Genomic DNA, 26,899 nt, shown 5'->3' with positions numbered 1-26,899 from the left:
ATTTCCTGAGAACTTTAATTTTTAAATCGAGAATTACTTTATTTTCAAATGGGAAACATTATGGAATATTTTGAAAATCTACGGAAAAAAACCCTGATTTAAATATTTTGCATACTGGAGATCAAAGGTTACAATCAATTTGCAATGAAAACAATCGAGTATATATTATGTATATATATATATAGAATATGGTATGATGAATAACTACCTACCTAAATACATCCACAACAATAAAAACATAAATTAATGATTTTCTAGTTAGAATGCAGGTGTGTGTATTTTCTGCTGGAAATTTCACTTTATATCAATTGCAATTCTGTGACAGACAATCACTTATTTTTGGAGTAAATGAATAAGGAAGTCTATTATTTTTGCTTCTTTAACCTTAAATGTCTTAATAGTGGAAACTTAACCTTTTTGGGGGAGTCAGGGGAGGGATGAATTCAGCCGCAAATACTGGGAAGGGATACAATTTCCTTAAACTTAGTTGGAGATTAAATTATGAACCCATTTAGTTTAAGCAAAATTGTTTCACATTTTGTGTTTCAGTAGAGGTAGCCCTACTGAAATTTAATTTTAATGAAAAGAATTAAGCCAGAGAAATCAAGCATTGGTGTTTTACTCTTTAAAAAAGTTAACTAAAGAAGGCTTCTGGTTAGCTTATGGAACTGAAGATTCGAAGACAATCAGAGATTAGATAGTATAGTAGCAACTTTAATTTCTGTCAATTTTAGAGCACCAAAAGTTGAAATTCTTTTCAATATGGAAAACAGTACTTGTAAAGTCTGTTTTTTAAAAATTTTTGTTGTTGGACATAAAATGGACAGGGAAATAAAATATGAAAAATATATCTAAACTCAAGGTCTTTGGGAAATAATATTATAAATGCCTAATAAGGAAGGATTGGAAATCAACAAACTGCTATTGCCAAATACAGAATGATTTTGTTAAGTAGAATGACAATACCGATATGAATTAGGACACATTCCCAGTAAGCTAGGCTTGTTTCAGCTCGAGATACTGAAATCACTGTGAAGCTAGTTTCCTTCTTGACTTATTTGTGAACTTTAAAGGCGATGATTTTAAAATGTTTAAATTTGCTGTAGTCTGTTTTCTTTGGAGGTCACATTTGACTTAGAATTAAAGAAAATAAAATAACCCAAACATTGTGATAGCAATATTTTACAGCATGCTGAAACGCAATCCTTTTAAACCTGATATCTTAACAACATTTCCATGTCTCAATCCAATATTTGCTTATGCAATCGACATTATATTGGGCAAGGAACACATCTACACTTGTCAAGGATAAGAATTTGGGCTGATTTTTGTGTATCCTCATCTGCGAAGATGGAGGCTTACCCATTCAAGTGAATGCTAAAGCGTGAGGAGATTTTTGACGGAAAGGTGAAGAAAAGAAAACTTTTAACCCACACAAAAATTTATTCTCTGGAAAATCAAACTGCCATTAAAATCTCCTTGGATTAATAATTTTAACAGTTCTTATATTGTTTACAGAGAGGTCAGCGATTTTTTACATAATACAATTATACAAAAGGAAAAATGCACCGAGACAATCGGTGTATAGATAGTAGAAAAGTAGATAGGAGAATAAAATGCCACATATAGCACATTTTCAATTACATGAAAATGATTAGATATATGCTCATTCTATAAAATAGGTCGTTTCACGCACGCATCTGTTTATATTTTTGACCCCAAACACAAATGAATATGTGACGATAGTACAACACTGTTGATAAACATAAAGACATTTATATATATTAATAAGATCCATTAATGGTGTAGAGTCACTAGAAAATATGTTGGAGACAATTGAAGACCAAGGGAAATGTTAATCAGCAGTGCATTTTCTTCAGGTTGTTTAATAGAGTTTTGCTCACAGAGCATTTAAACTTCATCACACTGTTATATCCATTATTAGAAAAATAAGTAAGAAAGCTCTGTAGAAACTATACTATTAAGGAAGTCTTTTTGCCTCCAAAAAAAAAAAGAAAGAAAGAAAGAAAAAGGAAAGAATAGAGAGAAGAAAATAGGAAGAAAGGAAAGAAGCAAAGTAAGGGGATATTCAACATAAGATTCCACTAATTGAGTTTTCCATAAAAATTACATTATTTTGAGAAATAAAACACAATGTAAGAATATTGAGCAGTGGTGAGCATCATGAGTTTTAGAAAAAAAATAGATCTTAACATTTATCAAGAACCTTAAAGCTCATACAATTGGTTCTTCCTCAAGACTAACTGAACTGAAAAGGAACATTGATAACACTTTCTTGTTTCAAAATTCTAATAAAAACCCAGCAAAAGTCTGGCTGTCCTCTCTACTACAGTTTTAAAGATTCCTCAAAATTGTTGCCACTATATTTTCACCACAAAACCAGAAATCATCTAATTAAAATTATGCAGAAACATTATAAATTAATTTTGTAATGCAAGCTACTATTGGAAACTTTCTCAAGTAAATTTAAAGTAATATTTATAATTGCAAAATACTGTTAGAAGTGTCACCATTATATTCTAGCTGTGCTTCAAATAATTGTTTAAATATACTTAAGTACTAAGTGAGCTGATTAATAGGCAAAAGCTACCCTGGTTTCCCCTCACAAAACAAATGTGACATAATCACAGAATGTTGTAAATGTTCTCAGTATTTGTCCAGAAGGACCCCCCAAAGAAAAACAAATGCCATCTGCCCCTCCCTCCCAACACAAGCCTTCCTATGACTCTATGGTCTTTACTTCAGTTTCCCTTTTCTGAAATCCTGCCCAGTTAGGTCAACATTTGACATTTTTAAAACCATTGCTTTTTAAGACTTCCTCACAAAATTAGAAGGAAGGAAGGAAGGAAGGAAGGAAGGAAGGAAGGAAAGAAAGAAAGAAAGAAAGAAAGAAAGAAAGAAAGAAAGAGAGAGAAGATACCCCAAAGGAGGGAATTTAGGATAGGACGTAACGTCCTAAAATCTCACTTCTGGGAAGTTGGTTTCTACTCTGTTATGACTAGAATCACCTGTAGGTATTTGGGTTAAAGTGCCATGCCAGGGCTCTAAGATACTGTTCCGTTAGGCTTTCGGGGTTCTTTCTTCCTATTGGTGCTCATGTAAGTCCTCCCATCCGCCTTAGTGAAGGTTAGGAAAAGGATCATTGTGGAGGACCTACCCTCAGGGTTGAAAAGGTTCGGTTGTTACTGGAAACAATATGTGCGGAGGAGCTGAGTACACTCAGAAACTGACAGATGAAGGGCTGGTAAGAGGCTCACAACCATCCCCCTTCAGCCAGATGTGAGGCAAGACAATCAGTCTCAGAGATATGGGGAAATTCCTACTTTCTCATTAAGCAAAATAGTTGCATTTAGTATTAACTGCACTGGATGTTAACTAGCTAGAATTTAAATAAAAATTTCAAGAAAAAATAATATTATCTCCTTAGATTTATGGAAATAAGCATTCTAGCAATATCTGAATATAGAAACAAACTTCAGAAAATTATTGTTTTGGTGTATAATGGAGTATTATAGTTCATCTATTGGGTATTCATTTTTAAAAACAATTTGTCAGGTGGGAGATCACATGTTAAAGGTATAAACAGAAAGGTAGTAAGGGTGTTCTTTTTAAGGCAGCCTTGAATATTTAAGAGACAAGCTCAAGCATCAAATACTAATTAGAATAATAAAGAAAAAGGTGAAGATGGAAAGTATACTAGTAGGGCAATGGAAGATACAGACTGACAAACTGACATGGAAATAATACCAAATATCTTGCAAAACGACTGCCACAGCGGTGACTTTGTTTGCAGTTATTTAGGAATTTTTATGTGCTAAGGGTGGAGATTCTATAATACAAGTATGCCAAACTTGCGTTAGATTCATACTCGTTTCCTTCTCCGCTCCCGACCCCCACGACATTCCCAGTAGCGGAGGGAAGCACAGCGCTGATCACCAGAGTGACCAAGACCTCCAGTGAGGAAGGAGCGCCATGCTTTGCTCCCTCTAGTGGTGGGGAAAACCCGACTGGTCCTCCCACTGTCTGGTCCATGTGAGGAAGGGGGGGAAAAAAAGTCAGGGTCTCACTTTTCAGTAGATCTCATTCGGCTTTGATGAACTGCGGTATTTGGTGTGAGTGCGCATGGATGCGAATGGGCAAAAGGGCAGGGAGGAAGAGAGAAGAAAGGGTTGTAAAGAGACACGCATCTGTCTACATAGGGACAAAAAAGAGCAAGCAAGACTCCTTTTTGATATGGGACTCATAATTCCAGTCCATCCCACACTTTCACGTTAAACTTGCATCAACCAGGTCTCGGGTTATAACCAGAGCAAATACAACGATATAGCAGCAGTTGTTCCAAAACAGCCAGTTTCACACCAGAGCACTCCCAGTATTCAAATAACCGCCCTTTTCAGTGGGTTAATCACAGATCTTTGTCGGGGGAGAAAGATGTTTCCAAATGTAAAATCTATCCATGTGAAGTATTCCACAAGAGGAGGTAGGTCTACGTTTTAAATGAGGGGAGAAGGAAACCCCGATGAACTCCACACAGAATATTTATTCTTAGAGAAAGAGGAAGGCCTGAGCCTGCTATATTAATTTGCTCTTTGAAATAAAAGATCCTTAGAGCAGAAAGAAGCAAGGAAATAGAGATCAGAGAAGAAGGGATAGGAATGTGTGGCTAGTGAGGAAGCCAAGAATGAAGTTCATGTGATGATAGTGAAGACAGAGAAGCCACAGACCATGAAGCCCAAAGGCAACAAACGTACTACAACAGGAATGGAAAATGCCACCATCTGCAGCTGTTACTACAAACTTACCTACAAGGCAGCCCAACTCCACCAAGAATACAGACAGACAGACAGACACTCGGCGAATAGCTCCTCAGACTCTCTCTCTGACTCCTATTTATCACTGTAAGGACAGCTTACAGGGGGGCTATGTGAGCCATAAACCAAAGCACTTTTCAGGAATCATAAGACCAACATAACAGTATTTATTATACCAGGGAACACTGAAAACGTTATGTTGGATGAGAATATAGAGGAACTCATAATTAAATATCACTTTTAATGTTTTTTTTAAACATTTTCCTTTTTAAGAAAGCACAAATAAAAGATCAATAGCACTAATGCCAGTCATAATCTCACTCTTATTTATCACTCTTATAAATTTAATCTATGGACACTGAAACAATGCTATCAGTATTGAGCTCAATATTCTATACCGGGGTATCTCACACAGAATCTCCTGGAAAGCTTAATAAAATGTAGATTTGTGGACTCCACTCCAGACCAAATGAAACAAACATCTCTGGAGGCGGGGCTTTGGAATACAAATTAAGTTCTCGAAATAATTCTTCAACACCATAGTTTGGGACATACTACATTTGCTTCAAATTTTGAAAATATATTCCTTGTGTCTGTTCTTTAAGATCCAACTCAAGGGTAACCTTCTCCAAAAGATTATTCTGATCCCAAGTTTTACTCTACTAAATGCCTATCTTTCTTTGGCTGTCTCCCCACTTTAGAATGCAAGCTCCATGAGAGCAGAAAGACTTTGTCTCTCTCATACACTACCTCTGCATCTGTAGCACTTGGAACAATACATGACACATAGTAGGTGCCCTTATAAATATACAAAGTAAAGGAATAAATAAATCCATGCATTACATAAGAGTCATAAAATTAAGACCTATATAACAGTATTATTGACTTCTTCTATAAGAAATTTAGTTTGATTCGGTACTTATTATATGCCTACTATGAGCAAGGGGTACATAAAGATAGCAAGACAAGGCATTTACTGCTATTAAGGAAGAAAGAAATCCATGTAATCCAGTTAAGCCTTAATAAAAGATATGTAAGAAACATAAATTACAAGAAGAGCACAGAGGAAGACAGGGTCATTTCTCTCACCACTGAAAGGGGCAAGATACCTGCTAAAGGATACAAGATACGTCCTTCATAGAAAGGTGATCAGATACACTTAAAATACCTTGGATTCCCAGAAGTAGTAGACAGGGAGCAGAATATATTGTTTAGCATATTTTCAGAATGTAAGTATAGGCTACATTTGTAGAGTAAATTAGTCTCCAAGTCTCTGGAAATCAAAAGTCATCTACAGAGTATTACACAGAAGTACCACTTGTGTCCTGGGGCAGGGAGGAAGGGAGATCTCTGATCTCATTTTCTTCTTTGTCTTGTTTCTCTTTCCCAAGATCTGATTTTTCTTTCTCTTTTCTAGTTCTGCCATCCCATTAAGGTGGGTGGAATTACTGGTAAGTAACAATGTTGTCCTGTTTTTCTTGCAACTGGTACAGACGGGTTCAATTGCAATGTGCGTAGTATAGGCGTTAGAGTAATTTATACCTAGGTTCTAATCTTAGCTCTACTATTTACTTACTGGATGACCTTAAGACAAGTCTGCTTAACCCCTATGTGGTAGTTTCTTCATCATAAAATTTGTAAAGATTATTTGCTTCACAGCGTTATTGTGAGAATCAAAATAATAAATTATTATGGTAGACCTTAATAAATTATAGCAGTTACCATCATTACTATTATACATTTTTTTGTGGGCACAGATGATGTTTTAGAAGTTAATTTAAAAACTGTTTCATTGTGTATTTAACTTTCTGCTCAACGTTGAGTTCCGCCGGTGGGGATAATGATCGCTACCTCCAGTGCAGGCTGGAGTGCAGGGTGAACTGGGGGGTGGTGAATGGAGAAACACAAGAAGTAAAACTTCTGGATGGTAACAATCAGTGTGAAATAATGTAATGACCATCGATGAGAAAAATCTACGAATCAGCCATCTAGTCCATGTAGGCAAATGGCAATTTTAGGCCAGTGGATTTGTGTTATTTCTTTTTATGTCAGGAAAAAAATTTGTTGGTGATTACTTTTCTTACTTCATCTGAATCTTCAAATAGCCTCTCAGTTCACTTGAAGAGCTGTTTGTCTTAACACCCTCAATTCTATGACCTCTTATCCTTCGGATGCTGTCTTACCTTGCAATCATGGATTGTGCTTCTGATTCACTTGCTAAGTAAATGAAAATAATGACGGTATATCAAGAAAATGATTTAACATGTAGCCCTGGGCATTGATTTGCACGAGGCTGGATGAAACCACCCTACCAGGCCCTACACTTAAACATGTGTGTACTAATCGAGGTAGCTTCAATATTTTCTTACTGGTTTTTCCTTTTTAAAATTGTAGTTTGACTGATTATTTTTGTCACTAAATACATTACAGAGAATACACAGAATGCACAGTAAGAAGACAAATAAATGGATTTCACACAAAATGTGGATAGTACAGAAGACACGAGAGTATAGAAGAAAGCCTCTGAAAGGTAAGATGATATTTTACTAAACAAATTCTTTTCTGATTTGAAATACTCTTTGTTTCCCGGGCAGTAATAAACAACTACATTTTGCAGCTCATTTGGGAGACAGATAAAGCCTGTAATTCCAGGCTCAGGAGCTCCCATGAATGCCAGTCAATTGCCATATTCGGACTATCTTATTTTATTATAAAACTTAGGGGACTTTAAGAGAAGAACAAGAAAGTGGGTTGTCTTTCTCAAGTTTCTGAGACAGCACCTGCTGCCCACCAGTGGGCCCCTATTTGCTGCAAATTGCTGAGATATAGGATTTTGCCTTTATGCTTTCATGCAAATTTAAGCACACAAAAGAGCAGTAGTACTGTCTTGTACATTAGATTCAGTAGAGTGAAGTGGGTCTCTTGAGACCTATTTAATTTCTTCTAAAAGAATAGACAAGTTTGGGGGAGTAATTACTCTAAGTTGTGTCAATCCACAAGATAAAAAGATACATATTTTTCTGTGTGTGGAGGAGAATGGTAGCAAATAGCACCCAAAACCAAATATAATTTTTAGTAAATATATACAGGAGAAAAATAATTCATAAACTTGATAAATGGTTCTCTAATTAGTTATCTGAAAAAGCCAGGGCACCTTCACCTTTACGTGTGTGGGTGCGTGCGTAGGCATGTGTGTGTATACAGATATGCATACACATAAATTCTTAATCTTTGAGAACTTGGCAGCTGGGGTGGAGGTAGGGTCCTTCTTGAAAACCTTTAAATATTTTGATTAATTTTTAAACCATATTGGATTTGATATCTATACCAGATAACCTCATAGTGATGTACCAAAGCACACACAGTTCTGGGCAAAGTCTGAAGAAAGCCAGATTTATCAAATAACAGCGAGTTAGGTCCTTTCATCACCGAAGGAGAAAGCACTACATTGGTCTCATGATGTGACTATTGATTAGTCTTTGTTACAGCTACGAATAAGACTAACTCTTTCCATTAGGAAGATCCCAGTTCCTAGCAACGCAGTCAGTTGTTTCAAAGCCAGTAAAGACCCTTGTTGCCTCAAATGCTTAAATCCAATTTCTCACGAAGGTCTACAACCCACCTTCAAATCTCTTTCCATACTGTCGCTGAAAATAATGTATATGAGATATTTCACTATTTGATGCACATTCTAGCTTTATAACTTAACTAATTTATAAAAAAAAAAAAAACCTTGGAAAAAGCTCATTAGTGTAACAATCAAAGAATGGGTTTTTCTCTTTCATGTAACTCTGTAACACACATTCTTAAACCTCATGCCACCCAATATAGCATCTGTAGGTTATCTTATAATTTGTGTATATGAGTGCATAGAGCTGCCATTTTTTAAACGAAAAAATTTTAGTTCACGGTCTTTTTGGATTTCTTTTAAGGCCTTTCAGTAGAGCCAAGCTGAAGTAATAATGTCTATGCATGGTTTTGTTATCATGGTAATAACAAGTCCTTGCTTACAATAATATATAGTGCTTAGTTGGGACTAGGAATAATGGTATGCTGCTTTTTAGTAACTGGTAAATAGTATGTTTTTGTCTAGTTTAATTAGAAATTAGAAAGCGAAGAAAGAAAGTATTTTTCATATATACAAAACATTCTATTTAATAAAGTATTATGCAAAAAATTATATACTGGGTAAGAAGCAAAATTAAAAAGAAAACAGCTTATAATATTCCTGATTAATAAGAGTTCCTAAATATAAAAACAACAAATGAAAATGCCTTGCCATTTAAAAAAATTAGCACATTATACAACTTTTACATACTTCAGAGGAAATAAAGATCTTGTGACACTGTTCTGAGGAATCTTTACATTTATAAAAATCGAAGGCCTAATTTTGCAAATACAACTTTCAAGCTGTATGAGCAAATGTAACTTACATGAAAGGCACAGGATGACGTCACGTTGAAGAACGGATCTGTAAGTTTCATAAAATCTAGTCACAGGTCACTAGAAATTTCATAAGGAATCTCAGAACTGTTTTTAACGTGATGTTTTGATTCAAACTGAGAACTGGAGAGTCTTTAGATCACAAGTACAAATTGAAGTAAGACTGAAGAAGATTTAGAGAGAACAGTTTCTTATCAGAACACTACCTGCTTTATGCAGTGTTGGTCACTCCATTCTCAGAGCAGATAATTAACATTTTCTTTAACTTGAGCTGTTTTCAATTTTCAACAGCTTATCTATTATATTTTTTTAGTTTGTAAAAAATGTATTTTCACACTACTACAATTTTAAAGAATCAATTGTTGAAAGAAATTTTAAAGTAAAGTCCTGCTCTATTAGCTTCCTACATTGGAATACAAGAATACAGGAAGTGCTTTCAACAGAAAGTTACGTGGTTCTACAGTACAACCTGTCTAAAAGACTTGCAAGGGACCAGTCCAGTGACTGGGTCTCTTTGGATCAGGCGAAAGCAGAGGCAAATGAAGAAATGAGATTTTTTTAAAAATAAATATTAAAAAAATTACTTTATGAAAATGAACACTTGCTTGCACTTGAAATTGAGTGCCATTGAGAAGAACTGAGGCACAATGAAACTAAGTGCACAAAGGGAAAATATCTGAAATAAAACAATTTTCTGTGTAATTGAAACCCTTTACCATTAGATGTGCCTCATGATTGAGCTGGACATGTACTTTTTCAGATTAAGAAACATTTCCAACACTAGGGATGAGCCAGTCAAAATATGTGTTTCCTGGTTAATATTTAGGGTAATCCTAAAAGTGTTGCGACTAAAAATTCTGATTTAAAGAAAAAAAAATCACAGTTTTTATTATTTTTTTTCCATGAAATTACTGACTCTTTTGCTAAAGTAAACTTAACTTTAAACCAAAAGCACGTTCTTAAAGCTCTGGAGGACTGTTAACAATGATGATGCAAGTGTCTCATTTCCCCAAGAAGCTCTACCAGAGACACATTGTTTCTTCATTTGATGTCAGTGTTAGATGCTCTTTCCACAGACCTTAAAGCATTCGGGTAGAATGGTGAGGATGACGCTTCAGAGAACAGCTCTTCTAATGGTGACTAGGTAAAAATAGCAATGCTGCAATCAGAGATAATGCTGCCTCGGATTGTAATTGCTCAGTTATCCTATTCATCATGACTCTAGTAACGCATGCCATCTACACACTTGCTGTCCTTTCGACTCTTTCATTTCAGTCCAGTGATTGAGCTCCTCTTCTCCAGAGCTGTTGAGACCTAAAGAAATCCAGCCTATCATCTCTTTCCTTTTCATGCTGCGTTTGTTATACACAGACAGTATGAGTGTCACATCAGAAAGTTGAAATAGGGCCACTTGAAAAACAAAAGTTTCCTTGTATACTGGATTAGGCTGCCCTCTGCGGATGGAAGTCTTGCATTTGGACATCTCTTGACCCATGGAATTCAGGAGAGTTAATTTGACATACGTATCTACAGGAAAAAAAGAACAACATACCACAGATATCATTTTAAACAAACTCAAAACACCTTTCCTGTGACATCTGCTGAGAACACTGAGTCTTTATAAGGATATGGTGTATACCATGTTTAATGGAAATTCAATGAATTCCATTTTGATGTAGATGCTTATAAAATGTGACAAGGACAGAGAATGCAAATCTTTTGTGGGTCACAACATCTCAACCTCACTATTTCTACGTCATAGTTAGAATTTAAAGGTATACCTCATAATCCTTCCTCCACACTCTCCCACCCCCAATCCTTGACCTCCCACTACCACCCCTGCCCAACCCCATCCCCAATTAGCTTCACTAATTGGGGATGGGACACCATAGCATTAATAAACACTTAGCAAGCTCAATTAGCCACAACACTGTAAAGCATTCCACTGTGTTTTCAGAGAAAAAGAATAAACAAACAAATAGAAATGAAGGCAAATGGTAAAGAGGAAAAGAAGACAAGAATGCAAAGATGACATCAAAACAGCTTAGGATGAAATGTCAAAAAAATCTCTGCATGGATGTGGTTTTTAAATATATTTTAAAAACATCTGAAAGGGCCAAAATGAAGCCAAATGCATTAAGGGCTCAAAGTTTAGCAAATCAAGTAAAACTTTCTCCGGGTTTCATGCAAGAATACATTTAATGTGCTTTTTGGATTGTTAAAATAAATACTACAGGATTCTTTTTTGGCAGAATTTAATGTGAAATTTAAAGTATGGTATTCTTAACTGTTTTCATGAATTACAAAAAAAATTGATGTAATGTTTAGTGTACAAAGTGAAACATAATAGTTCATTGCCTGATTATTTTGGAGATAAACCCTCTCTTCAAACATCTGTGTTTTCAGGTTCTTTAGACTCATGCAAATGATCTTCAGCACGGTGATCCATCATGTGTACTTCATATTAAAATTTCAATTAATTTTAATGAAAATCGCAATATTTCTTATGAAATATCTATTGTATGAATCAAAATATAGTACATGAAAAATAAAACCTTTAATTTAAAAAGTTTTGCTTATTTTTACATACTCTGAATACCATCATCCATAATCAGAGATAAATTCTAAGTTAGTTTTATTTAAAGTACCACAGATAATAAATGTGCATTTTTTTTGGAAACCAACATGGTGGACAGCTTCACTGCTGGCAAGTTTTAGGGTATTTTGTTTTTGCATGAAAAGACAACATCCAATTAGCCTCTACAGGAACTCACCTCGGATTATATAAACCTGTCCACCTATCAAGTGTTTTAGACAACAGAACAGTCCATCTGACAACAGGGGGTGGAAAGCAGTAAAAGAAATAATGACCAGATGTCAATTGTTGGGTGAAAGAGGGTCAAAGGTTAGAATTAAAGAGGAAACACTGTTCACTGGAGTTGGAAGAACACAAAACTTTAGCATTTTAATTCAGGTAGAGGGGTTGAACAAAAGGGTTGTTGGGTAAATTTCATGGAATGCGAATTTTTAAGGTCATTGTGTAATCTTAAACAAAAATTACACTTCTTTAAAGGGGGAACATCTTTATAATGATAGCCTCTTGGTCTAAAGCACATTGAACATAGAATCATGCAAATTATTAGACTATATAAAAGACTGAATAAAAGTCATTATCAAACTACTATTATGCTAAGTTTTGAAGTCTCTCCATGCAATATTAAATATTTCAAATGCTTCTATTGCTTTCAATGTAATATAAAAAATTAAGTTAAACAAAATAAAATAGGACTATCAAAATTTTTGCTCTTGAATGTTCCCATGGTTTCTTTGGATTTTTCAGTTGATAACACAGTTCAAAGCCTAGAATTAGGCATATATGAAGGGTCACAATCTTGTATAACATATACAGTATAAGACAGACTGATAAAACTGTATTCTATTTTGCTTTATAAATACTCCTCTTCATACAATTAATTTTAATGTTAACTTATATTTACCTACTAGCTGCCTCCCAGGGAACACCATTAACTACCCTGATACTGAAGATCTGATTCTAAAATAATGGTAATCTCTCCAACTTGCTCTTTAACCTGAAAACACCTACTCTAAGCTGCGAATGCTAATCTCTCAACCCGTTTATCATCCCCCCTGCCTCCACCCCCTCTCTTCATTTTAGTTCTGGTTTCTCTGTTTCTGTCAGAGTGGTTCCGAGCAAGGACAGAAAGGCAAGTGTATCATTCCATTCTGCTGGCTTTTAGCATCTCAAGTTAAATATTTGTTCAAAAATTAAACTGTTAGCTAAAGCAGGAATGGCAAGCTGAGAGCTGCTGGCGGGATGTGACCCCACATGATATTTTGTTGATCCGTTACAGTGTTCAGAAGTTTCGAATCGGAGTGTCTTGAGGCAGGGTGTGCGCCCCTGCCTTTGTCACTGCCTCACGCTCTGTATCTTTCACCCGCCAAGTCTGCTCATGTAAGTAACTTCCCAGGCCATTTGAGTTTGCATTCTAAGTATGTATCAATAAAGAGAACCAAGGTCCCATTTCCAAAGCTGTTTATTCTAGTAATTGCTTCTTTCCTCCCTCTGAATTCTTCCTTCTGAAAGGAGAAAGGGGACAATAATAATTCCATCCTTCTTTGATGCACCTTCGCCTGACTGGAGTCTCACAGTTACCCTGTGACAGACACAACCTCAACTTTACATACGAGGAAACAGACTCAGGGGAGTTAGGTTACTCATCCAAGGGTAGAAAAATACACATAATTTTGGCCTTCTGATTTTTAATTCAGGAATAGATACATTTCATAATACCTGTAAGAAGCAAGGTTTCCATTATTACTTAGGTTTCCATTATATACTTAGCTATATTTTTGTGACTTTTCACTTGAATTAAAAAGACAATGTGGAGGACATCTGGAGGTAAATGAATTAACTTAATTCAAGGGAGGAAAAAGTTTCCACTCCAATAATTATTTGAGACTCAGAGTAAAAGATTCTGTGAGAAATCTTTGAGCAAACTTAAGGTGGCCATTACCATTCAAGATTTCCTTTCAAATTTTGAGCTTAGGGCACTAACAGCCTTAATTTCAGAGAAGTATAAAGAAGCTGTTATGTTCCCGACTTATTTCCACAGAGATTGACAAACGGTTTTGGAGGTTTACTGAGGAACACTCTCTCTGCAATCCCATAATTGCCTCCATCCTCAGGAGCAGGAAGAGGGTTAAGGAGGGAGGAGTGACAGGCATATAGACCAGGGCACGGGTACGCCATCTTGCTTTCCTCTCTTCGCACCTAGGGGAAATATCAAACTATTTCTTATTTTGTTTGTCCTGGTAAAGGCAAAGCCAAGCCATTTAAGAAGAGACTCTGCTGGCAGTACTAATTTATAATATTAAAGGAGAAAAAAATGTGAAGAAACAGTTTCTTCTTAAATTCTTATTGGAGAAAAGAGAATTACTGCATTAGTTCATAGTACTGCATGCAGACTGAAAACACCACATCATTCTTCTGTTGATACCAATAGCTCTACATATTCCTGACCATATCTGTAGAATAGGACTAACTTTAAAAAATCCTCTAACTTTTTCTACCATTGGAAGATAACGGCTATGATAGGGATAATTTATTCGGCAGATACTATGAAAAATTAAAAATCTTGTCACCTTACAATTAATACTTTGAATTTCAAATTTTTCTACTTCCCAAATGACTGGAAATAGAAAACATGAAACAGATTAGCTGATGATTATACCATTTCATTTTGATCGGTTCAGACTAAATGATAGGATTGAGGCCCCTAACACTGAGAGTCCCATAAGTGCAGAAAACATAAGCATTAAAAAAATTTTTTTTTCACTCACTGGGTGGTCTGTTTGCTGCCAAATTTTTGAAGTGGCTGCCTTTTATCACTTCAGCTGATAGTCTTCCAGTGGTGGCATTATAAAGCAGGCCAATGAGAATTTCTGGAACGGAGCCATGTTCAAGAGACTGACATGAGGATGTACTTTCACTACAGGACATTTCTGACACACTCATTTGGGAATCACAGCCCTGCAATCAAGAATGAAGTCTTTATAGTATTTTGTAAAAGTGATATATTAAGAGATACATTGTTAATTCTGTGTTATTGGAATTAGGTAAATCACAATAAAGACAAGAGCTGCAGGCAAAATTCCCAAAGTGCTAAATTAGATATGTTGTTCTTAGTGTATTTTAGTCCCTGGATCTCTTTTCATTATACAGCAGTCAAAGAAATAATAGGATATGAGAAGATTTCACAAATCCCTACACATTTGTATACAAATCAGAGGGGATAAATTTCTTAAACTCATAGGTGTTAATGAGCTATTTTTGAAATGTGCAAAATTGTTGTTTAAAGACTTAATAACCTTAATAACCTTTAAAGACTGACATGGACTCAGACTCAATTACAATAAGTGTAAATGTCCTCACTGTGTTTTTAATGATGAAGATTGGTAAACTCTGATTAAATAAACAAAACTATCTGTTATTTAAAAGTCAGTGTGTAGAACACTGAGAAACAGAAAGTTGGAAAGGGTGGGATATAATTTATCATGCAAATAATAACCAAAAGAAAAGTGTAGCTACAATAATACCAGTCAAGTTTAGCTTTAAGGCAATAACCATTACTAGAGACAAAGAGGTAAACTCAGTTTGAACTTTCAATTTACCAGGAAGATAAAATACCCCCGAATTTCCATGTTTTTAGTAACATGGGCTCAAAATATAGAAAGCAGAAATTGCCAGAACCAGAAAGAGAAATAGGCAAATCTACAACAATTAGTTGACTAATGGGGGGGATGACTTTAGCCTCCTTTCTTTCTCTAACAGACCAGACAAATAAATACAGTAAATATGTAGAAGATTCGAATATCACAATAAGCAAAACTGACCTAATGGTAATATGTAGAGCACCATACCCAACAACTATGAAATACACATCTTCTCAAACACATAGTGGTATTTTCATAAAACTATTCACAAAAATAAAGCAAATAGCAAAGATTTTCAAATGGCAGAAGTCATTCAGAATAGGTCTTTTAATCAGCTAGAAATCAAAACTAGCTTCTAATAAAGAAAACAATGCCTATATATTTGGAAATACTCATGGTAAATAAATGATAATGAAAACAAACTATCTGAAAAGAGTAATAAAAATAAATAAATGTTAGAGAGTCCAATTTGAGAAGACATGAGTAACAAATATCAGGAATGAAAAAGGAGACATCACCACGTATGCTATAGACCACAAAAACATAAAAGGATAGTAAAAACAACTTTCTTCCAACACATTTGAAATTCTGATGAAATGGACAGATTCCTAGAAAACTGCAACGAGCGAAGATGCACACAAGAAGAAATGGAATATCTGAACAGGGTTACTGAAGAGATTTAATTCATAATTAAAAATCTTTCCAAAACAAACAAAATATAAAACCCAAAAACTTCAGCTAGAGGGCTTCACTGGTGAATTCTAACCCCCTGAGCCACCCAGGCACCCCTTCACTCGTGAATTCTAATGAATACTGTTAGTTTTATGAACACTCTTCCAGATAGTAGGGAAAGAGGAAACACTCTCCAGTGCACTTTAAGAATCTAGCCAAAGCCTGACAACATTATAAAAAAAATTACAGAATTTTCTTATTCATGAGCTTTGATTTAAAACCCTAAATTAAATGATTGGCAAACCATATCTAGCAATGTGTAACTTCATACTTAAAAGAAATTCTTTTGAATGTTTCCCCTTTGAAATTGGGGATGTGACAAACAGTGCCAACTTGACTACTTCTAATCAATACTGCAGTGGCAATTCCAGCTAGTCAAAGTCCTTGCCTTACTAAATGCAATGCAATGCAATGCAATAAAATATATAATGATTTGGAAGGGAAGGAGATAAAACTGTACTTATGTGTAGGTTATGTAATTAGGTACAAAAGAAATCTAAAAAAGTCCTCAGATGAATTACAGTTACATACAAAAGTAAAACTTTTAAGTCCATACATTGCTATATATCAGCAATAAATCTGAAAATAAAATTTATTCAAAAACAGCACTTAGGGGTGTCTGGCTGGCTTAGTTGATAGAGTGTACGACTCCAGGTCTCAGAGTCGTGAGTTCAAGCCCCTTGCTGGGTGTGGAGCCAACTTAAAATAAAAATTGAAAAAAAAATATAAATTAGCATTTATTAGAGCATAAGATATCAAATATCTAGGAATAAATGTACAAATGATACCTGAGGTCTTTACATAGAAAACTATGAATACAGGTAAACTGAGAAGTGCTACACAGATGTACTATGGTAATGTATCAGAAAGCCCAATTTTGTAACATTCTCGCCAAACTGGCCTAAGGATTAAATGCAGTAACAGTCGAAATCTCAACAGTCGAAATCTCAAAGGGTTTCTCTGTGGAGCCTGACAGGCTAATCCCGAAGTGCTCGTGGTCTATACATACAACGCAGTACTATTCAGCCTTAAAAAAGAAGGAAATCCTGCCATATGTGACAACATGGTTGAACCTGGAGGACGTGATGCTGAGTGAAATAAGCCAGGCACAGACAAATACTGCATGATTCCACTTAAATGAGATCTCTAAAATAGCCACACTTGCAGACGCAGAGAGCAGAATGTTGGCTGCCAAAGGGTGGGGGTAGGGGAAACAGGGAATTGCTGTTCAAGGAGTACATGGTTACAGTTATAGAAGATGAACAAGTTCTAGAGATCTGCTGTACCGTGTGTGCCTGTAATTAATAATATTGTATTTTACACTTAGACATTTGTTAAAGAATAGATATCATGTTCAATGTTCTTACCACAATAAAATAAAATGAAATAAAAAAAACCACAATAGAATGCCCTGTTCTACTGAGCATCAAAATTTATCACAAAGTTACATTATTTAAGACAATGTGACAGAAACAATGTAAAATACACTAACAGAATAGAAAGCCCACAAATTAACCTAGGTGTAACAGACACTCAATTTACAACAAGGGTGGAAGCATAAAGCAGTGGGGAAAGGATCATCTTTTTAATGAATAATGCGAAGACAATTGGTTCTCCATCCAGAAATAAATGAAAATCAACCCCTTACCTCAAAACATACCAAAAGTCAATTCTGAATTTAAATATAAAAAGCAAAATGATAAATTCATAGGTTAACACTGGGGATTATATTCATGATCTTAGGGTAGGGAAAGACTTCCTAAAAGGGACAGAAAAGTATTAATCATAAAGGAAACCTTGATGGGGCACCTGGGTGACTCACTGCATTAAAGCCTCTGCCTTCGGCTCAGGTCATGATCCCAGCATCCTGGGATCAAGCCCCACGTCCAGCTCTCTCTTCAGCGGGGAACCTGCTTCCCCTTCTCTCTCTGCCTGCCTCTCTGTACTTGTGGTCTCTGTCTGTCAAATAAGTAAATAAAATCTTAAAAAAAAGAAAAGCTTGGTGAATCTGAAAACATTAAAATTAAGAATTTCTGAGATTCAGCAGAATCTTTAGGATGGTGAAAAGGCAAACAACTGGGTGTGAGAGAGGTCTACGACACATATACTGCAATCAGCTCAAATCCAGAATATGTAAAGAACACTTAGAAATCAAACAAGAAAAAAGACAACACAATATAAAAAGTCCCAGACACTTGAACCAGCAACTTTACAGAATAGCCAATAAATATATGAAGTGTCGTTCAACTTTATTAGTAATGAGAGAAATGGAAATGCAGGTATGTAGGTATCCTTACACAACAGACAGGCTGAAACAATCATGTGGCTAGGACACAGAGCAATGGGAATGTTTATGGGCCCTCTGATGGTAAAGCAATATGGTTTTTAAAAATGTTAAAAAAAACACACATACCTTATGACCAGTATATACCATATCAGAAATATGTGCGATGTTTATCAAAAGACATGCAAAAGAATGTCCGTAGCAGCTTTGCTCCCAAGAGCCCCAGAGAGCAGAATGGATAAATAAATTTGGGTGAGTTCATGTAATACAGCATTGATACTATACACACTCCAGAGCAATGAAAACTAATTAGAACTACATTTACGGACATGACTTGAGCGAAAAATGTTGAACCTAAAATGACACTCGGCTGTATTAACTCCATTTATGTCAATTTCAAAAAAAAAAGCAACCACAGAAAAACCCCAAGCTAAAACCCAAAGACCAGAGAGAACTAAATCACAGTATTTCAAACGCATGAATAGGTGGTAAAACTGTAAATCAAGCAAGAAAGGGATCGATGTAAAAGTCAAAATTGTGGTTAACTCTAGGGGTGGGGAGAGAAGGTTCAGTGATTGGGAAGGGCATGATGGGGGTGTCTGGGGGTATTGGTAACGTTTTATTTCTTGACCTGGATTGTGGTTACATGGGTTGTACTTTTTTTGTTTTTCATACTTTTTTTTTTTAATATTTTATTTATTTATTTGAGAGAGAGAGAGAAGGCACAAGCAGAGGAAGTGACCTAGGGAGAGGGAGAAGCAGACAACCTGCTGAGCTGGGAGCCTGATGTGAGACTCGATCCCAGGACCCCAGGATTATGACATGAGACAGATGTTTAACAAACAGCCACCCAGGTGCCCCTGTTTTCCATACTTTTCTAATGTGTGTTGGATCTCAAAAGATAAAAGGCTTACTGAAGGGATTACCTAATACTAGGATACAATATACGCACAAATTAATGTATGGTGATAAAAAGAAATATTTAGAACTTTCTCTGGAGATTCCTAAGGGAATTATCTCCACAAGTTTAAAAAAAAAAGATAACACTATCTTCTATAATGCATTTTTAGATTTAAAACATTTTAGATGTAGATTTTTCAAATTTAAAAAAAGTCTAAAAATGTTTTCTACAAATCTTTGCATTTACAGTTGGCTTTTTAAGTGATTAAGGATAATTAATGTATACCTGGGAACAGAATTAACCCCCTGGACTGGTATTCAGAGAGACAAAATCTCATATTTTCAGATCTAATTCTAAATCACAGAGGAGAAAGCCAAAGGGAATATACATCTTATATTCCTAAATCATGGGTACACAAAACACATAGTTTGGTATGTTTTCATGACAGTTGGAGGAGAAAACATAATTTTAGTAAGTTTCAATTAGGATATATCATCACTTATGAAAATAGTGTCAAAAACATGCTCAGGCACATTTGGTGCATTTGCTACATTAGGCTATTATACTAGCAGCATCTGTTAGGATATTGTGGAATACATTTTTCATAATATAGTATTTTTCACATTAACCTACTATCAGATAATAACACAGGAATCTAATATTTTCTTACTAACACAGAGGTCATATTGCCTATTTTGAGCCACAAAGTGATGTACCAAGAAAGTCCTGAGAAAGACCTTTCTTGCTTCTGAGGGAAAACAGCCAACTTCTGTCCTCACTTCACTGCTGCAAGAAATGTCCTTGTCTCTGAGCCCAACAAAAAAGCAAGAGTGATACGATCCTTGATGATCACATTCTATTTCAGGAAGCCCTGATGAAATATAGTAGTGTTTAAGAGGAAAACAAAACACAAAAAACACGCAACACGGAAACACTATTGTCTAAAGGAATTCATTGTGAATTTCTCTGGCCCCTTAGAAAAAGTGCCTGGCTCTTGTCCTTCCCACAGTCCCTGTGAGGCTGGCATGGGTGTGGCATTCCAAGGAGCTAGGAGAGCACAACAGAAACAGTGTGGAATAACTATATAAATAGATTAATGGCAGGAAAGGCAAATTAAATACAGATCCTAGATACCCCAGTGGCGTCTTTCCTCTGACTGTTCCTCAGGGCATGCTGATCCATTTGGTGTATACTCGGGAATGTCTCCTCTCTCTGCAGAACCCATCATTAATTTGTAACTGGGGCTCACCTAGGTTGCAGTAACTGCAGGTGATTAACCCAAAGTCAAACAAATCCCAATCATAATTAGGTCTACTTAAAGGAATAGTCCCACAGGCTTCCCAAAGGAAAAGTGTATCTTCTTTCCATCTAACACAGTCTTTTTTTTCTTTTATCTTTTTAATATTTCCTCTCCTCCCTCCTGAGTCCTCTGCCCTAGGGTGGAGGATTATAAGCAATTCTGTGAAAGTAGAAAGAAGTCTATTGAATTTTTCAGAGAAATGAGTAAACTCTATATAATGTTTACCATAAGCAGACTTTGTGTTTATGACACCCCACTCCATGTCCTTAATTGTATTAATAGGTTAAAATTTGGTGGTGGGAACTTGCAAATAGAGAGGAAAAAACCTGTAAGATTAAAAATATGACATAATTCCTATTAAGGAAATGTACTGGGCTTTTTATTAATACTAAATTGATTCTACCTTACTTGTAACCACTTAGAGTCAGTATTTTTAAGGTGAAACTGCTGAGCTGTGCAATGATAATTACTATAAATTTGAATAGTTTGTTGAATTTATTTTCACGGTGGCTGGAAGATATTCTCTGGTTTTTGATGTAATTTACACATGAAATGCTTTTTACACTTTCCTGGAAACAGGACGACGAGGACGCAGTGGGTGCTGCAGTGTGACAAGAGGGAGGTCACTGCTGCGGTGTTGGAACTGCCACATGGTGTCATCGCTTCCTTTCCTCGGGGCCCCTTCCCAGCCTCAAGGTCTCAATTGCTACCAGCTAGGGAAGGAAGGGATAACCAGAGGCCATTTCAGGGAAGAGAAAGCAAGAACAGCATAACTGCTCCAAATCGTGCCCCACTCCAACCCTAGTCCAGGGTGAAGGAGAAGCATTCTGTGTCTGAGTAGGGGTAGAGCTACTGAGTGACCCCAAAGGATAACTAATAAGGGAGGTGGGGATGGGTGGAGAACTTAAATTTCAAGTAGTGTTGGAAGCGGGATCCTTTCCGTTGCCTGTGGCAGAACCTCCGGCTTTCACTAGCTTAAGCAGCTCAAGGGAGTGCACTGGCTTCTGTAACCAACAGCGAGTCAAGAGGAGCCTCAGGGACTCACCGACCCACATCTTAACCCAGGTCTCTAGATATGAGTTTTCTTTGTCCATTTTGCAGGTGTGTTTCCCAAATTTGGCTTTATTTTCAGGTAGACTCTTCCTTCCTAGTTGCCAGATCGTTTTTAGCAGTCCTGAGAGCCGTAGGAAAGAGGGAGACAGCATGCTGACCTCTTCAAGCAAAACTCCAGAACTTATGTGTTAGGACCCATGAGATTTAATTCCGGGGCTCTGGGATAAAGTCACCTCGTCAGAAGCACAGGGGCAGCTTGGTCTCCCAAGCAAAATCTGCAAACTGTGGCTACAAGGGGGAAGGTATGGATGCTACGTCGCGTGGCCCTCTGTGAGGACGACCACCCACGTTACTGAGGGGCTGCTCCTGGGGCTGCTCTTGTGCTGTGACTACTTCCCTCATGGTCTTTGCCAGGTTGGCTCTGCAGCTATCAGCCTCGCAAGAGCCAGGGAGGAGGAAAAGACAGCTCAGTGGAAGGGATGGTTAGTCTACTCCAGGAGCACAGCTCTGCCATCCACGTTGGGTAATGGAGAGTGAAGGAGAGAGTAGTAAACTCTTGCTTTCTCTTTCACAAAGATTTTTTGATATTAACACTGAAAACTTACCTCACTGATAAGCTTAATATATGAGGAAATATTAATTGTAAAACAAATAGAAACAAAATATTTTATATTATCAATATTGCACTACAATATCATGTAGAAATGGTCACACAAAACTGCTTCGATTAAGATGTTCCTATATCTAGGTATATACATGAATGCACATAAATGCACGTTATTTTTCTTGCTGTGTTCAATAAGAACATATTTAATTTGAGATTCTTGTATATACGTTTGTAAGACTGGCTTATGAAGTTCATAGATTTTTCTCATGCTCTCTAGTAACTCTATGCCATATACACTACTTCAAAGAGTACAAAGGAAAAGTACTCAGCTTCTCTTTGAGACTTGTATAATTTTGACACCAACTAGACAAGAAGAACATAAGAAAATTATAAGCCAATCTCACTTATAAACATATATGCAGAAATCTCAAATTAGACATTGTTAAGTTGAATTCAACAAAAATATATATACTTATGCACATATACATATGTAATCATATACATATATACATACACATATATGTTTTTCATCAAATAGGCATTATTCTGGGAGAGTTATTTGTGCATTGGAGTTGGGTAGAGTTGGGTAAAACTTGCCTCTGAAATTCAACCATCTTTTTTTTCTTTTTTTTTTTTAAATGAGAATCTTTATGACTACTGATTGAATTTCTTAATGATATTAAGTCTTTTCATGTTTTCTATGATCCCTAAATCTCTTCTTAGGAATTTTCATTTTTCAAGAAAATTGCTCATTCCAAAAAGTTTCCAAGTTTGTTTTCCTAGAGTTATTTTCCTTATGATTTTAAAATTTCCACAAGGGGCACCTGACTGACTCAGTCAGTTAAGTGCCTAACTCTTGATTGAGAAGGAAGGAAATAATAAAGACTAGAGCAGATATAAATGATAAAGAAACAATAGGGCTTCCTGGGTGGCTCAGTCAGTTAAGCAGCTGCCTTCAGTTCAGGTCATGATCCCAAGGTCTTGGGATCAAGCCTCGCATTGGGCTCCCTGCTCAGTAAGGAGTCTGCTTCTCCCTCTCCCTGCTGCTGCTCTGCCTACTTGTGCTAAGGAAAAAAAAAAAAAAAAAAAAAAAAAAAAGAAAAAAAAAGAGAGAAAAAAGAAAAAAAAACACAATAGAACAGGTCTTTGAAACCAGGAGCTGGTTCTTTGAAAAAAAAATGAGTAAAATTGATAAATCTCTAGCCAGACTTATCAAGAAGAAAAGAAAAGGACCCAAATAAATAAAATCACAAACAACAGAAGAGAAATAACATCTAACACCACAGAAATACAATTATGAGAATATTATGAAAAACTATATGCCAACAAATTTGACAGCCTAGAAGAAACAGATAAATTCCTAGAAACATATAAACTACCAGAACTGAAATAGGAAGAAATAGAAAACTTGAAGAGACTGATAACGAGCAAAGGAATGAATCAGTAATCAAAAACTCCACTAAACAAATGTCCAGGACCAGATGGCCTCGCAGGCAAATTCTACCAAACATTTAAAGAAGAGTTAATACCGATTTTTCTCAAACTATTCTAAAACAACAGAAAAGGAAGGAAAACTTCCAAATTAATTCTGTAAGGACAGCATCACCCTGGTGCAAAAGCAGATAAAGACACTACTAAAAAAGAGAATGACAGGCCAATATCCCTGATGAACACAGAAGCAAAAATTCTCAAGAAAGATGGGATCGGGAGGGAGACAAGCCATAAGAGACTCTTAATCTCACAAAACAAACTGAGGGTTGGTGGCGGGTAGGGAGTAGGGCTAGGGTGGCTGGGTTAGGGACATCGGGGAGGGTATGTGCTATGGTGAGTGTGTGAAATGTGTAAGCCTGCTGATTCACAGACCTGTACCTCTGGGGCAAATAATACATTATATGTTAATAAAAATAATTAAAAAAAAGAAAATATTAGTAAACTGAATCCAACAATACATTAAAAAAATTTATTCACCATGATCAAGTGGGATTTATTCCTGCAAGAGTGGTTCAATATTTGCAAATGAATCAACATGATACATCAAATAAATAAAAGAAAGGATAAGAACCAGATAATCATTTCAATATACTCAGAAAAAGCACTTGACAAAATACAACATCCATTCATGATAAAAACCCTCAACAAAGGAGCTTTTCAGGGAGGTACCTCAATATAATAAAGGCCACCTATGAAAAACCCACATCTAATATAACCCTCAGTGGGGAAAGAGAGCTTTTCCCGTGTGGTCAGAAAAAGGATAGGATGTCCATTCTCACCACTTTTATTCAACATAGATACTGGAAGTCCTACCCATTGCAATCAGACAACATAAAGAAATAAAAGGCATTTTAATCAGTAAGGAAGAAATAAAACTCACTACTTGCAGATGACTTGATACCATATATTGAAAACCTGAAAGACTTCACCAAAAAACTGCTAGAACTGGTAAACAAATTCAGTAAAGTTGCAGGATACAAAACCAATGTATAGAAATCTATTACATTTCTATACCCCAATAATGAGGCAGCAGAAAAAGAAATTAAGGACTCAATCCCATTTATTATTGCTCCAAAAACAGTAAGATACCTAGGAATAAACCTAACAAAAGGTGTATTCTGTACTCTGAAAACTATAAAACACTGATGAAAGAAATTGAAGATGACACAGAGAAATGGAAAGACATGCTCATGGATTGGAGTAACAAATATTGTTAAAATGTCTATACTACCAAAAGCAACGTACATATTTAACCCAATTCTTTTTAAAAAATTTATTTTTAAAACATTTTTATTTGTTTTTTTAATTCCTTTTCAGTGTTCCAGAATTCATTGTTTATGCATCACACCCAGTGCTCCATGCAATATGTGCCCTCCATAATACCACCAGGCTCACCCAACCTCCCATCCCCTCCCCTCCAAAACCCTCAGATTGTTTTTCAGAGTCCACAGTGTCTCATGATTCTTCTCCCCCTCCAATTTCCCCCAAGTTCCTTCTCCTCTCCATCTCCCCATGTCCTCTGTGTCATTCCTTATGCTCCACAAATAAGCAAAACCATATGATAATTGACTCTCTCTGCTTGACTTATTTCACTCAGCATAATCTCTTCCAGTCCCATCCATGTTGACACAAAAGTTGGGTATTCATCCTTTCTGATGGAGGCATAATACTCCATAGTGTATATGGACCACATCTTCCTTATCTATTCATCCATTGAAGGGCATCTTGCTTGGTTCTTTCTAGTTTGGTGACTGTGGCCATTGCTGCTATGAACATTGAGGTACAGATGGCCCTTCTTTTCACTACATCTGTATCTTTGGGGTAAATACCCAATAGCGCAATTGCAGGGTCACAGGGAAGTTCTATTTTTAATTTCTTAAGGAATCTCCACACTGTTCTCCAAAGTGGCTGCCACCAACTTGCATTCCTACCAACACTGTAAGAGGGTTCCCCTTTCTCCACATCCTCTCCAACACATGTTGTTTACTGTCTTATTTAACCCAATTCTTATCAAAATACCAAAAGCAATTTTCACAGAACTAGAACCAACAATCTTAAAATTTGTATGGACCCACAAAAAACCCAGAATAGCCAAAGCAACCTTGAAGAAAAGAAAAAGCTGGATGCATAACATTTCCAGACTTCAAGTGATATTACAAAGCTATAGTAATCAAAACAGTATGGTACCAGCACAAAAACAGACACATAGATCAACAGAACAGTATAGAAAACCCAGAAACGAACCCACAATTATATATGGTCAATTAATCTATGATAAAACAGAAAAGAATATCCAATGGGAAAAAGAATGTCTCCTTCAGCAAATCGTGTCGGGAAACTGGACAGCAACATGCAAGAATGAAACTGGACTATTTTCTAACACCATAAAAAAAATAAGTTCAAAATGGATGAAAGAAAAAAAAATGGATGAAAGATCTAAATGTGAAGCCATCAAAATCCTAGAAGAGAACACAGGCAGCAACTGCTTTCTAGACAGGTCTCCCGAGGCAAGGGAAACAAAATAAAAAATAAATTACTAGGGCTTCATTAAAATAAAAGCTTCTGCACAGCAAAGGAAAAATCAACAAAACTAAAAAAGGCAACCTGTGGAATGGGAGAAGATATTTGTAAATGATGTATATGACAAAGGGTTAGTATCCAAAACATATTAAAAAAACTTACAAAAACCAACACCAAAAATCCCAAATAAAAAACTTCAATTAAAAGTATGCAGAAGACATGAACAGACATTATTCCAAAGAGGACATATAGATGGCCAACAGATACATGAAAAGATGCTCATCATCAGGGAACTGCAAATCAAAACTACAATGAGATATCATCTCACACCTGTCAGAATGGCTAAAATCAACAACACAAGAAATAACAAGTGTTGGCGAGGATGTGGAGAAAGGAGAACCCTCTTGCACTGTTGGTGGGAATGCAAACAGGTGCAGCCACTTTGGAAAACAGTATGGAAGTGCCTCAAAAAGTTAAAAAATAGAACTACCCTATGATCCAG

The 26,899-nt window shown here is 36.1% G+C and overlaps 1 protein-coding gene across 3 annotated transcripts in view; it reads right to left on the bottom strand.

Moving 5' to 3' along the window:
- Positions 1-9,837: 9,837 nt before the first annotated feature.
- SYT14 (synaptotagmin 14) overlaps positions 9,838-26,899 on the bottom strand; it is a 195,673-nt gene continuing 178,611 nt past the window's right edge. For 2 of the 3 annotated variants that reach the window (XM_004775309.2, XM_045087062.1), the window contains 3 exons: positions 14,637-14,826; positions 12,050-12,106; positions 9,838-10,802 (listed from right to left, as the gene is read on the bottom strand). In XM_004775309.2, the coding sequence (XP_004775366.1) occupies positions 10,489-10,802; positions 12,050-12,106; positions 14,637-14,826 (561 nt within the window). In that variant the 3' untranslated portion in view covers positions 9,838-10,488. The remainder of the gene's footprint in view (positions 10,803-12,049; positions 12,107-14,636; positions 14,827-26,899) is intronic. The other variant, XM_004775310.2, reaches the window with a different exon arrangement.

Source organism: Mustela putorius, unplaced genomic scaffold, assembly GCF_011764305.1.
Source record: "Mustela putorius furo isolate JIRA1106 unplaced genomic scaffold, ASM1176430v1.1 tig00001012_pilon_pilon_pilon, whole genome shotgun sequence".
Lineage (NCBI taxonomy): Eukaryota > Metazoa > Chordata > Mammalia > Carnivora > Mustelidae > Mustela > Mustela putorius.
The sequence above is the reverse complement of the archived record's forward strand: the minus strand, read 5'-3'. Positions and strand labels throughout refer to the sequence as shown.